This window comes from Notamacropus eugenii, chromosome 2, assembly GCF_028372415.1.
Source record: "Notamacropus eugenii isolate mMacEug1 chromosome 2, mMacEug1.pri_v2, whole genome shotgun sequence".
In the NCBI taxonomy this organism is placed as follows: Eukaryota; Metazoa; Chordata; class Mammalia; order Diprotodontia; family Macropodidae; genus Notamacropus; species Notamacropus eugenii.
The window spans coordinates 392620646-392634917 of record NC_092873.1 but is presented as its reverse complement, the minus strand read 5'-3'; the positions used below and the strand labels follow the sequence as shown (position 1 = coordinate 392634917).

General features: G+C 38.6%; 1 protein-coding gene across 2 annotated transcripts in view; it reads right to left on the bottom strand.

The window, feature by feature from the left end:
- The window catches only part of KCNK1 (potassium two pore domain channel subfamily K member 1), a 64703-nt gene extending 53225 nt beyond the window's left edge, over positions 1–11478 (bottom strand). Inside the window, exon 1 of one of the 2 annotated variants that reach the window (XM_072647509.1) lies at positions 10618–11478. In XM_072647509.1, coding sequence (XP_072503610.1) covers positions 10618–10972 — 355 coding nt within the window. In that variant the 5' untranslated portion in view covers positions 10973–11478. The remainder of the gene's footprint in view (positions 1–10617) is intronic. The other variant, XM_072647508.1, reaches the window with a different exon arrangement.
- Between the last annotated feature and the right edge of the window lie 2794 nt (positions 11479–14272).

Genomic DNA, 14272 nt, shown 5'->3' with positions numbered 1-14272 from the left:
CACCATACCACCTTGGTACTGTTGGTACAGGAGGGTTTTTTCAGCAACATAGTGACTTAATGGACAGATCCCTGAGTTTGGAGTCAGAGGATGTGGCTTCAAATTCCAACTTTGTCACTTAGTTTTGCCTGTTAGACTTTGGGCAAGCTGATTCACTTCTTTCAGCCTTAGTTACTTCTATATGATCCTAATGTCCCCTCCCCAACATCTCCAATGATTAGATCTGGACTGGTGTTCCTCCTACCCAGTGGAATACACTAAAGGTCCCTCTATTTGACAGCCAGCCTCAAGTGAGTCTATTTAAGTCTAAAGGCATTCAATTACCAGCTTGGTTAAATGGCTTAAATATATAAGTTTTAGAGTAAACCTGAAAACTGATGTGGAAATAATGCTCAGATCCTAAAGTTCCTGTTCCTAATGTGCAAAATTTTTGTTGAACTACATTTAGTAAAATGAAAAACAAAAAATAAATTTCTTTAGGATCATAGATTTTAGAACTGGAAGAAACCCTAGGACCTATCTAGTCCAACCCCCTCATTTTACAGATAAGGGAACTGAAGCCCAAAGAGCTTAATTGATTGCTGATGGTTGCACTGCTAATACACAGAAGGGGTAAGATAAACTCAAGGTTATCTGATTCCAAGCAAATTCTCTTATTTTCAAATCTGCAGTTCAAAGACCTCATTATATTCTTTATGCCTTGTATTGCTTTTTTCTCCTGTAATTCCACCCCTCTCTGATAATGATCATATCATTCTGCATCACCTAGATCTTCCTATTTTGTTTCACTTGAAGACGCACAGGTCAACTTGTAGAATCTACATGGTGAAGATTATTCTCTTGAGTGACAAATGAGACCTTTGTCATTCAGACCATTAGCTGCAATTGGATAGATGACATTGAAACGTCTTAAAGGAGTCTAACATTTCTACAGAGGTTTTTAAGCCAATGAGTTTTGTCCCTTTGACAAGACATCCCAAAGGTGGACAATTACAAATTGCCTCACCCCTATTTCTTGAATAAATCATGTTTTTTCTTTGTTAAACTGAATATTACCAATAGAAGTAGGCCATTTCAAGCTTTGAATCGGAACTAGTTTTTGAGGGAGGTAGAAACTGTCCATTAGAATTGGAGAAAAGAGAAATATTGTCACTTCTTAATCACTTGTTTTTAAAAATATCTTAAGCAAGTGAAAAAGAAATTTAAGGATAAAAAGGTATTTCCCCTGTGATGGAAAAAACATGCCTCTTATTAAACTAACACCCTTCTTTTCTTGAGAGAAGTAAATGCCAGTCAAAGAAGTCAGCACAAAAGAGAATTAGAACAGGTTCTGTGATCAAGCAGATATCAGCAAATTGGAAAATAAAGTTTATGCTTGACAGTAATCCTAATTAATCTCTTCACTAGGCAATCAACTCACTTTCTAACAAATTACGAACGGAAAGCAATAACATAGAAAATTTTTAAAAATCAGTCACGTCTGTTATCCATATAGGAATGTAGCACAGGGCTTGTGCTTAATGAATGGTTTTCCATAAGTTCATACATTCATCCCTCCATCTATTCACTCAGTAAAGAATAGTTTTTTTCTTCTTTTATGTGTGTTCTCTCTCTTTGTCTTTCCAGCTCCTCCACTTTCCCTTAATCTGAGCAGTTAAGTACCATGTCTCCAAATAGCATGCTGCCACATTCAAAACTTCAATTCAACAAACAATAAGTACAAACATCAGTCAGTCAGTTAATAAATATGTATTAAATAACTGCTATGTGCCAAGCACTGTGCTAAGCCATGGGGATACAAAAAGAGGAAAAATTCCCTGTCCTCAAGGAGACATCATTCTAATGGAGAAAATAACAAGCAAGCAAATATGTACAAAACTATATGCAGAATGAACTGAAAATAAGTAAGGTTGTTGTTGTTTTTCAATTGTGCTCAACTCTTCATGACCCTATTTGGAGTTTTCCTGGCAAAGACACTGGAGTGATTTGCCATTTCCTTTTCCAGCTCATTTTACATAAGGAAACTGGAACAAGCAGGGTTTCGTGACTGCTACTAAGTGTCTGAGACTGGATTTGAACTCAGGAAGAAGAGTCTTCCTCGCACTTTATCCACTGAATTAACCTAGCTGCACAAAGTAAGGGGCTTAATAAAAATTTGTTTATTTGCTTATTGACATAATCCCTGCTAGGCATGAGTTTACAATCAAATAGGGTGAACTGTGGTGATAGCTCTGAAGATAAAGAACATATTCACAGTGGGAAAAAAACGCTGACTTCAAAGTCAAAGACCTGAGTTAAAATTGTACCCCTGTTCTTAAAACCTGTATGACCTTGTTATTTAATCTCCCAGGACCCCGGTTTCTTTATAAAATAAATGGGTTGGCCGAGAAGGCTTTTGAAGCTCCTTCCAGCTCTACATGTAGGATCCCATGACAAGGGCTTTTGACTAAGTGTCCGTGATCTTAAAAAAACAGAACAAAACTGAGGTGCGATATTATTTTTCCTTTGTAATCTTATATATTTTATTTTGTGCATTTAAAAGCATTCTGCAAAGAGGTCTGTGGGTTTCCCCAGAATGCCAGTGGGGTCCATGGTATATATTTTTTTTAAAGTTTAAGAACCTTTGGCATATGATGTATACTACTGTGCAAGAACAAGGAAAGTTGGGGACAGGCATGAGAGGGCGGTATTAGGAAATCAGACAAAGAACACCTAAAGGGCTACCCCATCAACTTTTCTTTTGGGTAGGCAGCCCCCATTCACACCCCCAAAGGGTCACCCTATTAACATTTTAATGGGTAGACTTTATAATTTATGAAAGTATTTTTCAAGGTGTATAAGGGAGAGTTGTTTGTATAATGATTTTGCATGGATTTACAAAAGCGAAAAAAGTAATGGGAAAACCTTGTCTGATAAAGTACCCAGAGATTTAGTGACTTTTCAGGTCAAACTCTGTTTCTTGAATACATGATGTCAGTACAATTCTCACTAAAAACAGGGAAATCACATAATGTGATTGATCTTCATGTTATCTAAAACCAGCCTTACTTACATCATATTTCTACTGTATTTTTATCCACTGCATTACTGTAGACTGTTTCAGCCTGTAAAGCAGATTATATTTTCTCATAAGATTAATGTCACCTTTGGGGTTTGCATTCATAATAGGCTCATAACCTAGGTGAATGTCAGTTTTTGTCCTAGAATATTTTCTTTACTTTATATTCTTTTTTGGTGATCTAATTACTTCCTATAGATTCATTTATTGGGCAATGGAGAGAGGGCTAGACTTGGAATCAGGAAGAACTGAGTCCAAATCTGATCTCAGACAATTACTAGCTGTGTGACCTGGACAAGTCACTTAACTTCTTTTTGCCTCAATTGACTCGTCTGTAAAATAATTTCTAAGTATTGCTGTGAGGATAAAATGAGATAATATTTGCAAAGTGCTTGCCTTGCAAATTTTAAAGCTCCATATAAATATTAACTATTATTAAGTTATAAAAGCAAGGATTACAATTATAAGTGCTTAAAATTTTAAATAGCAAAATTATATACCAAGTCCTATAAAATAAGTGTAAATGTACAGTAAAAATTATTACCATCAAGACCTCTGGGGATAAAATGTTTTGGTTAGTAGTTATTTTCTAGACAATAGATGATTTGTTCTTTAAGCAACAATATTTAAACATCTAAAAATATGCAATGTCTTTTCTATAATGCATTGCAGACTTTCCTGGACTCTTAAACTGAAGAACCTAAATATAATGATCCAAGGTCATTACTAGAAAGTCAGTTAATATATTATACACTAATACTATGGTGTCCTTAGGGCTTGGTGAATTACATAGAATCATAGGATCACAGACTATTAAAAGTAGGAAGTACCATTAAAGATGATCTAGTCCTTTATTCTTCAAATAAGGAAACGGAAGTTCAGAAAAGTGACTTACCTAAGATTATAAAGATTAACATGCCCATTTGTAGCATCTCTTCCTCACTATTTGCTATTTTTAAAATTGATGAACTAGGAAACCAGGTAACAAGACTTGTTATAATTATGTCTTAGCACTTAGACTATGAATGAGGATTTGCAGGGTCTTCTATGAGTAAAATAAATCCTTGGCTATGTAGAGGTTTTTTTTCTCCTTTATTATACATGATTAATATTTTATCTTTTTAATTTTTATTATCTATGCACATATTTTATACATATATACATTTTATATATATATATATACATATATATATATATATATATATATATATATAGAGAGAGAGAGAGAGAGAGAGAGAGAGAGAGAGAGAATTGAACAAAAAAAATAAGCTATTATTACAGCTAATCCTGTGGAACTACTCCCATCTTTGAGATGATCTTCAATGTACACTGTACATTTCTTTTACATATATAGCTATTTGCATGTCATCTCCCCAATTAGAACGTGAACTCCTTGAGGATAGAGACCATTTTCTTTTTCTCTTTCTTTTTGTATTCCTCCAATCTTTACAGCACAGTGGATGGCACCTGGTAAGCACCTAACAAATACATGTTGATGACAATTTAAAGTTGGAGATAGATTTCAGAAAACTAGTGGTGTCGAGCTATTTTCCTTAAGGTTTTGCTTCACACTAGAAAGGCAGAAAAATATATATCAGTTCATTAACTTAGAACTGGATAAAAAGACTTCAAAATAATTCACAGAATTGCTAAGATAATACAAACAGTATTTTGATAACATCCATTAATGCCTTCTGGTGGGAAACAAGAATGGTTAGGGGGGTTAAAATGAAATTATTATAGTGCATTTTCTACTAGGTACTTAATATATGTTGAATTAAATTGGCTGGAATTGAGTTGTTCCTAGATTTAGAGCTGGAAGGCACTTTAGAGATAATCTAGTCTCCTTATTCTACAGAGGAAAAGAGAGGGTGAAAAAGCTAATCCTGGTCACACACAGGAAGCAATAAGAGTCAGGGTTTGAATCCAGTTCCTATCACTCCATATTGGAGTGCTCTTTCCACTATACCACAGAATTGAGCTGTAGGAAATGAATGGGACAATCGCACAAAGGATTGCCTGCATTTGGACTTCGGATACACATTGTATTGTAATGATTCATTCATACTCAGAAAGTTGGATCTGCTTTGAAAAGATAATGAAAGCATCAAATCTACTATAAAATTATTTCAGTCTCTATTTGCGTCTAAGAAAGAAACAGACTGCTTAAAGATGTACAATGTAGTTCAAGTATACACTGGAGAGGGAGGGTGCAGTAACTTTCTTCTTATGTGTTACCTCAGCGTGGTCTCCTTCGTTTCTGAGAAACCTCTGTGTAAAATGTATGTGGGAAATAACTAATCTGTAAAATTATCTATCATTTACAGCATTTCTTGCAAAAGTGCCAAGTAGTTTTACCCTATTCTCCTTCACGTAGTTCCTCAGTTGAGAGGTCAAATGTTACTTCAGCTGATCTGCTTCCAAATCCATGGTTCTTTTCCTTTAGAACAGCTGCTTATAAAAACTAGAATTACATCCATGATCTTTCGATGAAGAGTTTATTCCAAGTAAACCACACAGTCTTTCAAGTTCCTTCCTGAAATGCAGCTTTGTTCTTTTAAGGGCAGAAACACTATGACAAATGGGCTTAGGCTTTGGTCTTGAAAATGCTAAATACCAACAATACTATCTTTTTAATTACTAATAGTTACTATTTGAAATGATCCAGGAACCAACTGTAACAATGAGTCTACCTAAAACATCCAGGTAAGACTGTACTAATGTGATAAATCCTGAAAATCTTGAGAGTTGATCTTTCTCAGCAAATAGTAATTAAAGTCAGTCTGAAATATCCTCTATCACCCCAAAAGGCAATTCTAACCCAGTATTCCAAATTCATTTTGATTTTTTCTCATATTCTTCATGAACGTAATGGCAACCTACACAAAATTTCCTCTATGAATGAACTCATTCCTTTGTCACAAAATCCTTGCTTTAAAAGCATATCAAGTATTCAATGATGTTACTGTAATACAAGTAGAATATAGTATTCTTGTAGTTACCATGGTATAAGATAAAGTAAATTGAATTAGCCTTCTGGAGGCCATTATAGTCTTCCTCTTTCATTCAGTAGCCATATATCATTGGACAAATCACTTAAACTCCACCATTTTTATCTATACTCAGCATTTGTATTTAAACCCATCTTCAGTACTTTTATCTCTACCTAGCTCAAATGCTCAGTTTTCCATGAAGGCTTCCCTGATTTCTCTGTCGGTAACAATTTCTCCTACATCCAGGTTTCATTTTCACTTTTTTGTAAACCACTCTAATTCATTCATTTTTGTTATTTTATATCAGTTTATCTGTATATGAATGAATGAATAAATGTGTGAAAAAGTATTTATTAGAATTGAAAATAAAAATAGAAATGCAACAGAAAAATAAGGTAGTCCTTCCTTTCAAGGACCTCACATTCACATTCTAAGGCGAAGGGATGACACATACACAGTTTAAGGATGAAAAGTATGTGATTTTGTGTGTGTATATGTGTGTGTGTGTGTGTTTATGTCCACCTGCTTAGACCATAAGTAAACTACTGAAGAACAGTAACTCTTTCCTGCCCCACTCTAGCACCTAGTAGAGTGTTCTGCTCCCAACTGGTCCTTAACAATATTTGATGATTTAGATCCTTTTCTGTTGATAAATATTTTAGGATTCTATAGTAGTTACATTCATCAGAGAAGAGTTAATTGACAAAAAGCTTGGTGGAAATAATATTATTGTTATTATACTGGCAAGGGCAATGTTAAATTTAAATTTTAACAAAAGTTACACCCACTATCTTAAGTAGGTGTTCTTCACTTTGAGTCCATGGATCCTCCCCCACCACTGGATAGATTCCATGGATAGATTTCAGGGGGTTCTTGAAGTTGGATGGGAAAATTATTTTAAGACATTATTTTGAAAGGGCTTCACAGGAAGAGGAGGAGGAGGAGAAGTTAAAAGTCCCTGATCTAAAGGATCACAAAAAACAATAACAGAAATTTTATTAACAAAGTTTCCCTCCTAATGAAACACAAACTAAAAATATGACTAAAAATCATGCAGTATTTAGGTAACTATATGTATGCCATCTAGAAATGTTCCTTTAGACAAAGTCTTATATTGCAATTAGCATCAGCCATTCTGACTTCTAAAACTTAGGGGGGAAAAAGGAAAGAAGGCTCTAATCCACGGGGAATTATTAGTCTCAGTCACTGAGTCATAAACAAAGTGCCCTATTTTCTAGGTGGGAGATTTCAGAACATTAGAGTTCTTGTAGTTGGAAAGGTCCCGGGGAAGTATTCTGGGCCCAGAAGTGATCCCATGGGACAGTTGTGATGAAAACATGGCAACTGCCCTCTGCTGCTGGCCTAAGAAGCTAAGGATATAGCCCAACTATCCTCAAATCCCCTTTAATCATATTATTGATCACATATCAATGTCCTAAATCATTCTTGAAATTCCATGAAAAATGTTACCCCAGTTTAAAATCTAAGGGCAATTTCAAGGGCAGAATGGCTGATTTTAATTGCAACAGAAGGCAGTTGAAATGAAATGCAATTCTAGGAGAGGGACAGTAACCCGTATCTCCTAGGCACACTTAAACATTCTGTTACTCATGATATATTTTGACCCTATCTTCTTGGCTTTGGACAAAGAGATGCTCTACAACAGGAGTTCTTAACCTGTGATCTATAATATTACATACACACACACACACACACACACACACACACACATACTGTTCAATATATTTGGTTTCTTTTATATTACTATGGGTTTTATTTATTTTATGCATTTAAAACATTATTCTCAGAAAGGCCTATAGGCTTCACCAGATTGCCAAAGCAGTCCATGACACATACACACACAAAACATTAAAAACTCCTTCTCCAGGATACCATCTCCTCTGGCTAAGAAGGAATCAATATTATTTAATCATGCAGTCCTTTTAATTATCCAAGAAATTTATTAGCCTGATTCCCTAGGCTGGTCTCTATGGCCTTTCCTCCTTTCTTTCCACTAGGAAGTTTTTTTTCATTTTCAAGTTTGCACTTCAGCCCAGTATTCTTCCAGTGATCAAAAATAACAGAACTAACAACTATGTATGAATGATTAATTTTAATAGATAGTGCAATTTCAATTTGACATAAAAAAACCCGCAAACCCTCTAAATGACTGTGCAACAAGTTTGGTTTGTTTTTTAATATACCCCTCAGTTCAATCCTGCATTGGTGATGTTACAAGTCAAGACGCTGTTTCTCTTGCTAATTTATCCTTAAGTGCTCCCTACAACAATTTTAGCAATGAACTTTTTTTTTTTCCACTGGAAAACTCACTTAAGCCCATCTGAGCTCTTACAAAAGGGAATTTACTTTAAAAAAAAACAGAATTGCAAACAAAAATGGCAATTTTTACTCAGTATTTCCAAGTTTAGGAAAAGTATCTCCAAGTACTAGAAAATGCAACTTTATTAAAATCTTCAGAGTGTAACTTTTTTGGTATCTAATTAAGTGTATCAAATTGTGACAAATTCATAGAAGTAGTATATCAGTCATGTAAAATCTCATGTCTACAAACTGTTTGCAAACAGATAAAATCAGTCCCTTCCAAATTAAGGCCATAAGAGAGATGTTTACATACCATACACCTGAAAAAAAAATTTTTAATTAGCCAACTTTGAGATGCTAATGGTATCATGAAAGTGCTGGAAGTAACAATTACCAGCATTGTTTCTTTATAAACTAGCTGTACTGAAACATTCTGATTCACTTGTAAGGCTCCACAAGGCCCACAGAAACAAATATTTTCCACAGGGAAGCTTTCATTCATAACTCAGAATGACTGTATCCAAATGGAAAGGGATGATGTTTCTCAAGGGGACAAGGGAGTAGGGTCAGATTAGGACAATGACAATGTCAAGTTACCTAAATGAAAGGAGTGGGAGGAGAAAGTGTTCTTGGGAAAAGGAATTATTCACTTCCTTAGGTAACATCTATTCTGTCTCTACTTGCTTCAAGATGATACTATGTACTTATCTGGTAAGTCACTTTGGTATTCTTGTATCTTTTCTTTCTTTTATATCTTTTATATTGCAAAAGTTATTCATTAACCCATAAAAATTATCTGAGGCTTGCGTTCGTGGATCATACTTTGGGAAGAAATTCTCAAATCTCTCCAAAATGATCAGACTGAGTTGGACTAGGTGACCTCTGACACCCGTTCTACCCCTGAGACTTTGATTCTCTTAAATCCAAAGCTTCTAGAGGACAGAGATTAGGGGAAGGGGGCAGTGGTTGTTAAGGGAGAGATCAATATTAAGTTGTCAACTACTGGACTCAGAGATTCAACAGTAGTCTGGGATTCAGTAGACCCAATTCTGATGCTAACTATGCCATTAACTAGCTTTGTGACCTCGGGCAAGTCACAATCCACAGTCCCTCAATTACCTCATCTGCAAAAAAAAAAAAAAAAAAAAAAAAAGAAATTAGATCAGATGTACTCTAAAATCCCTCACAGCTTTGCCATTCTATTCTACACTTAAATAAACACTGATGCTATTTCCTTGATAAACTCTAGACCCAAGAAAATGCAGCATTTTTCATTCATTCAACAACAGCAGTCCAACAGCCCTAGGACACTGTCTGGTCCACATCTTTCACCTAAGAAAGCACCTCCATTTGTGAGCCACTGGCCTAGTTGTGCAGTGCAGGGGATGGTTCAGACTTTAAGGATAACCCAGAATATCCAATGCTAAAAACTGCTGAATCAGTTACTGTCCTCATTTTGACAGATCACCAATAATTAGATGCTCCATCCCTTACCCCTAACTTTGAAAAGAAACCCCATCTTTCTTGTCCCGGCAGAGGTCAACTGTAAAGGCAGATTTCAGAGAAAAAAAGCCTGTGTCAGCCAAGAATGCTGCAACCCACAAATAAAAAAACCTAGACTTTATGCAAAACCCAAACACTGTTTTTACAGCATCATTGAGGATCATTAAGTACTGCACTTCGTAGCAGGCCTTTTGGCTTTCTCGGTTGGGACACAAAAGATGGTGAGATCACTCCCACTTCTAAAATTCGGTGAGTCTATGAATCTATTCTCTGCTTTCCCTGGGTTCAGGAAGGTGTAGTTTTTTTCACCCAAACGTCTGGCGTATGCAACCCTAAAAGAATGCAGCAGAAAGAAGCCCCAGCAACCCCCCAGCCCAAACATTTGTCTACAGTTTTCCCCACAGTCGCGAGGCAGCAACGCCAAACTCCTACTAATCAGGCTCCGGGACAGGGTTGACAGATAACCAAGCTTTCCTGTGGCCTTTCTCTGATCCCCAGGACTCACCAAAGCTGAGATCGGTGTCCTGCTGAAGCAGAAGGTGGAGGAGGGGGGATGCAGGGAACAGCAGAGGAGGAGAGGGGGAATAAGGTGGGATGCTAACGAGGCGGGAGACGGCCAGAAGAGATGGGGAGCGGAAGGAGGGAGGGACGTGCGGTGAGGCCCCAGAGCCTCGGGGCGAAGGGACGGGTGCTGGAGGCTCACCCGCTGGGGAAGGCGGTGGGCGGCCCCGGCCTCCCTACCTGTAGTGGAGAGCACTGTGCTGGCGAAGAAGAGCGCGGAGGTGAAGTCCCAGTTCCAGTTCCCGGAGGCGTTGCTGAGCACCGAAACGCCGTAGTTACTGGCCTCCAGCACCCGCACCAAGAACTGCTCCAGCTGCTGCTCCGACAGGCACTTGTGCTCCTCCAGAAAGCGCTGCTTCAGCTTGCGCAGCTCCTGGCGCAGCAGGTCCTCGTAGGGCAGCTCCACCGAGGAGAAGACCACGGCGCCGAACACCAGGTAGAGCAGGTAGCCCAGCACCAGCAAGGCGAAGCACCAGGCGGAGCGGTGCCTCTCCACGAGCCGCACGCAGGAGCTGCCGGCCAGGGACTGCAGCATCTTCCCCAGCGGAAAGCGCAAGCCTCCCGGCCGGGAGCCCAGCGCACCGCCCGACACGCACGCACACACACTCACACACACACACACACACACACACACACACACACACACACGCACGCACACACACGCACACACAGATACACTCCCTCCCTCACGCGTGCACAACCACCGACATTTACGCACGCGGGCCCAGAGGATCTGCGGTGGGAGGGGGCGAATCCCTCAATGAACTCCGGGGCAGTCCTGGAGCCCGCCCCGGACTCTTGTGGCAGTCCCTCTCCGCTGGTTCCCCACGCTGCCGGCCTGCCCCAGCCCCCGCCGCCGGTTTGTAAAGGCAGCGCCCGAAGTTTGAGAGGCTTAAATAAAGGTTCCCTCTCTCCTGGCCCCCCTTTCTTCACCCTCCCTCTTTCACTCTCGGCCCCGGCTCCCTTTGTGCACTTGGGTTCTTCTTGTGATTGGCTGGTTCGTGTTTCTTTTTTTCTCTCTCACTCGTTCGCTCTCTCCCCTTCTTTTCCTGTTTCCTTTCAGTATAAAAAGCCCCAGATGATGTGGCGCTGACGTGGTTCCCCGGCTCAGGTAGCCAGCAAGTCGAATGAGTCTGTAGGTCTGGAACTGAACTTCGCTAAAGCTGTGGCTGTGGCTTTTCCCTAAAAAGGGAAACAGACGAGCCCTGACAATCCTCCTGCCCTCCACCCTGTTAGTTATCCACGCCCTACATCCTTGGCACAAAGGTGTTTGTGGCTACCCTACCTTTCCTGGTTCTCCACCCAGCCTGTGGGATAATTAAAAGAGACTCTGTGTTTGATAAATCATAAGAGAGGAGGGTGCTTTGGCAACAAAGAACAGTGTTGAGTTTATAAAAGTTGGGGAAAATAGAACTTCGACTCATCACCCTGTGGTCTGTAACCTACTCGTTTCCAAATTCATTTCTTCTAAAATGCTGATTGGCCTAGACACAGAAATTCTGTTTCTGCTGCTTGGGGGAAAGATATCTGTGTCATTTTAACCTAGTATGTTAGAGCTGGAAAGGACCTTAGAGATCATGGGAGGCCTGCCCTTTTACAAGTGAAAAAATTCATTGTAGAAAGGAAAGTTGTTGTTTTTCTAAAGTTCACCGTTCTGATTTCTAACCCTTTAAAAGCCTTTTACATTAAATGATAATATAAGCTCCTTGGACTTGTTCTTTTTCTTTCTAGTATCCCCTCCACATCGGCAGTGCTTGATATATGTTGAAAATCTGTCCTCAAAGAGGAGATATGAGAAGACACTTCCCCTAACTCCTTTGCAGAGGTGGGAGGCCCACAGATGCGGAACATTACATATAGTTTCAGATTTTTTTTCAATTTTTTGATTAATTATGCTGATTTGTTTCCTTTTCTTCCCCATTTTATTTTAAAATATACTTGTATGAAATGGCTCTTGGGGAGGAGAAAGGGGGATTTAGGTCATGTAAAAACAAGAGACATCAGTTAAATTAAAGTTTTAAAATTAATGATTGTTGACTGAGAAAAATAAACACAGAAGATTTACATTGGACCAAAACAGCAATGTTTGAAGGGGACTTAAGTTTTGAACTTGAAGGAAATATGTAAGCATTCATTTATCTCAACAATTTATAAAAAATAATAACTTTTTGGTACTTCAGGGAGCATGTGCAGACCTTGCTGACAACATGGAAGTTATGTTTCTGTTGAGCCCTCTCACGAAAGGGTGTAACGTAGTTTCCAATTATCTGTCATGTTATACTGTCATGATTCTGGTGATTGCCAGCTGTTATGCACCAGAATGGCTTATAAGACAATTAAAAAAAAAGTCAACAAAAATGAGAAAGGAAAAGAAAAAAAAAACACTTAAAGATTTAGACTGCATTGAAATTTAACTACGATTATTATATCTTTTCTCAGGTTCAATTGTCTGTTGCCTCTCTGTGTTTTCCTTTTTCTTCCAGTTTAAGTAATTGTACTTGTGAAAGAGACCAAGGTTTTGTTTTGCTCAGCACCTAGAGCATTAACAATATCCATATTTTACTAGTAAAGGAGCATATGACAAGAGGAAGTTCTGTGACCTAAATTAACGGGAAAGCCAGTCAGATAGAGAAGCCAGTTTGTCTACATATGCAAACACTTGCCACACTGTAGTCCTTTTTATTACTAGAGCTTTGTGTTTAAAATCTAGAGAAGAATGAATTTCTGTCCAATGCTGCCTTTCTTTCCAGTGTTCTACTACAGAGATAGAAGCCAACCATGGATTATTTCCAGTGATGGTTCTCTCTCTCTCTCTCTATAGATGTAAATATCATTCATGAAGCTAGAGGTCTGTCTATTTCCCAATTGTCAAAGGTTAAATAGATCTTTCTAAGACTTCTTAACAGGGGCCCAGAATTTCCACATATACCACTGGCTCCCAGTTTGCCTGAACTAATAAACTAGAGTCAAGTTGTCTCTGCTCCATTTAGTTTTGTCAGTTCTCCAGAGGTTTATTCAATTTCCTGGATCAGGGAATCAGCATAATTGTAGATTTTTATTCCTGGTACGAAACCTGTACCCCACTTCTGTTTTCTACTTTCCTCCAATATCTCCCCCACTCCTGACCTTCCAAGGTCTATATTAACTGATACAAAGGGTGATATCCCTCTAAGTATCCTCTGGCAAGTCTGGATCTTCTCCTTATCTCCTTATCCATCAGCTCTATCAATCTCATGGCACTAATAAGAGGACAGAGGAAGAGAAGCAAAACAAGAATGTTCAGAGAAGCGTAGGTAAGGTTCACAATCAGGAAGAGGAGAGAGGTGACTAGGTTAAAGAAGAAACACAGGTTAAAAGCTTTAGAGGAAAAAAATACGTATGATTTGACCCTTAGGCAGAAGATGAGAGGATAATTAACTTCCAATTCCCAACTTACTCTTTATGCTAAGGTGATTGGAGTTGAACAGGCCAAGGACAAAGCTTCCCTTTTTGATTCTGTCTGGCTGTGTCAGTGTGCTTGCTTAGTGCCTAGGCACTATTGGAATGATAAATTCCTTAGCTGCCTCTGGCTGGCCGTGGTGACTTGGTGCCAAAGGGCGTTTGGGGTATGATGAAAAAGTCCCTAAGACCGCTGGCCCTGGTCCAGCTGGCCAGAAGACAGGAACTTTGATGTAGGCAGTACCAAGTGGAAGTGAAATGCCTATGCAACAGTCCCACAATGTACTTTATATTCTAATGCGGTTGAAGTACTAACCTCCTCCAAAAAGTATAACAATAGCTATGCTAAGTTACTGAATCCTGTTTTAATTGTTTCTCATTGTGTACTTAAAGAATT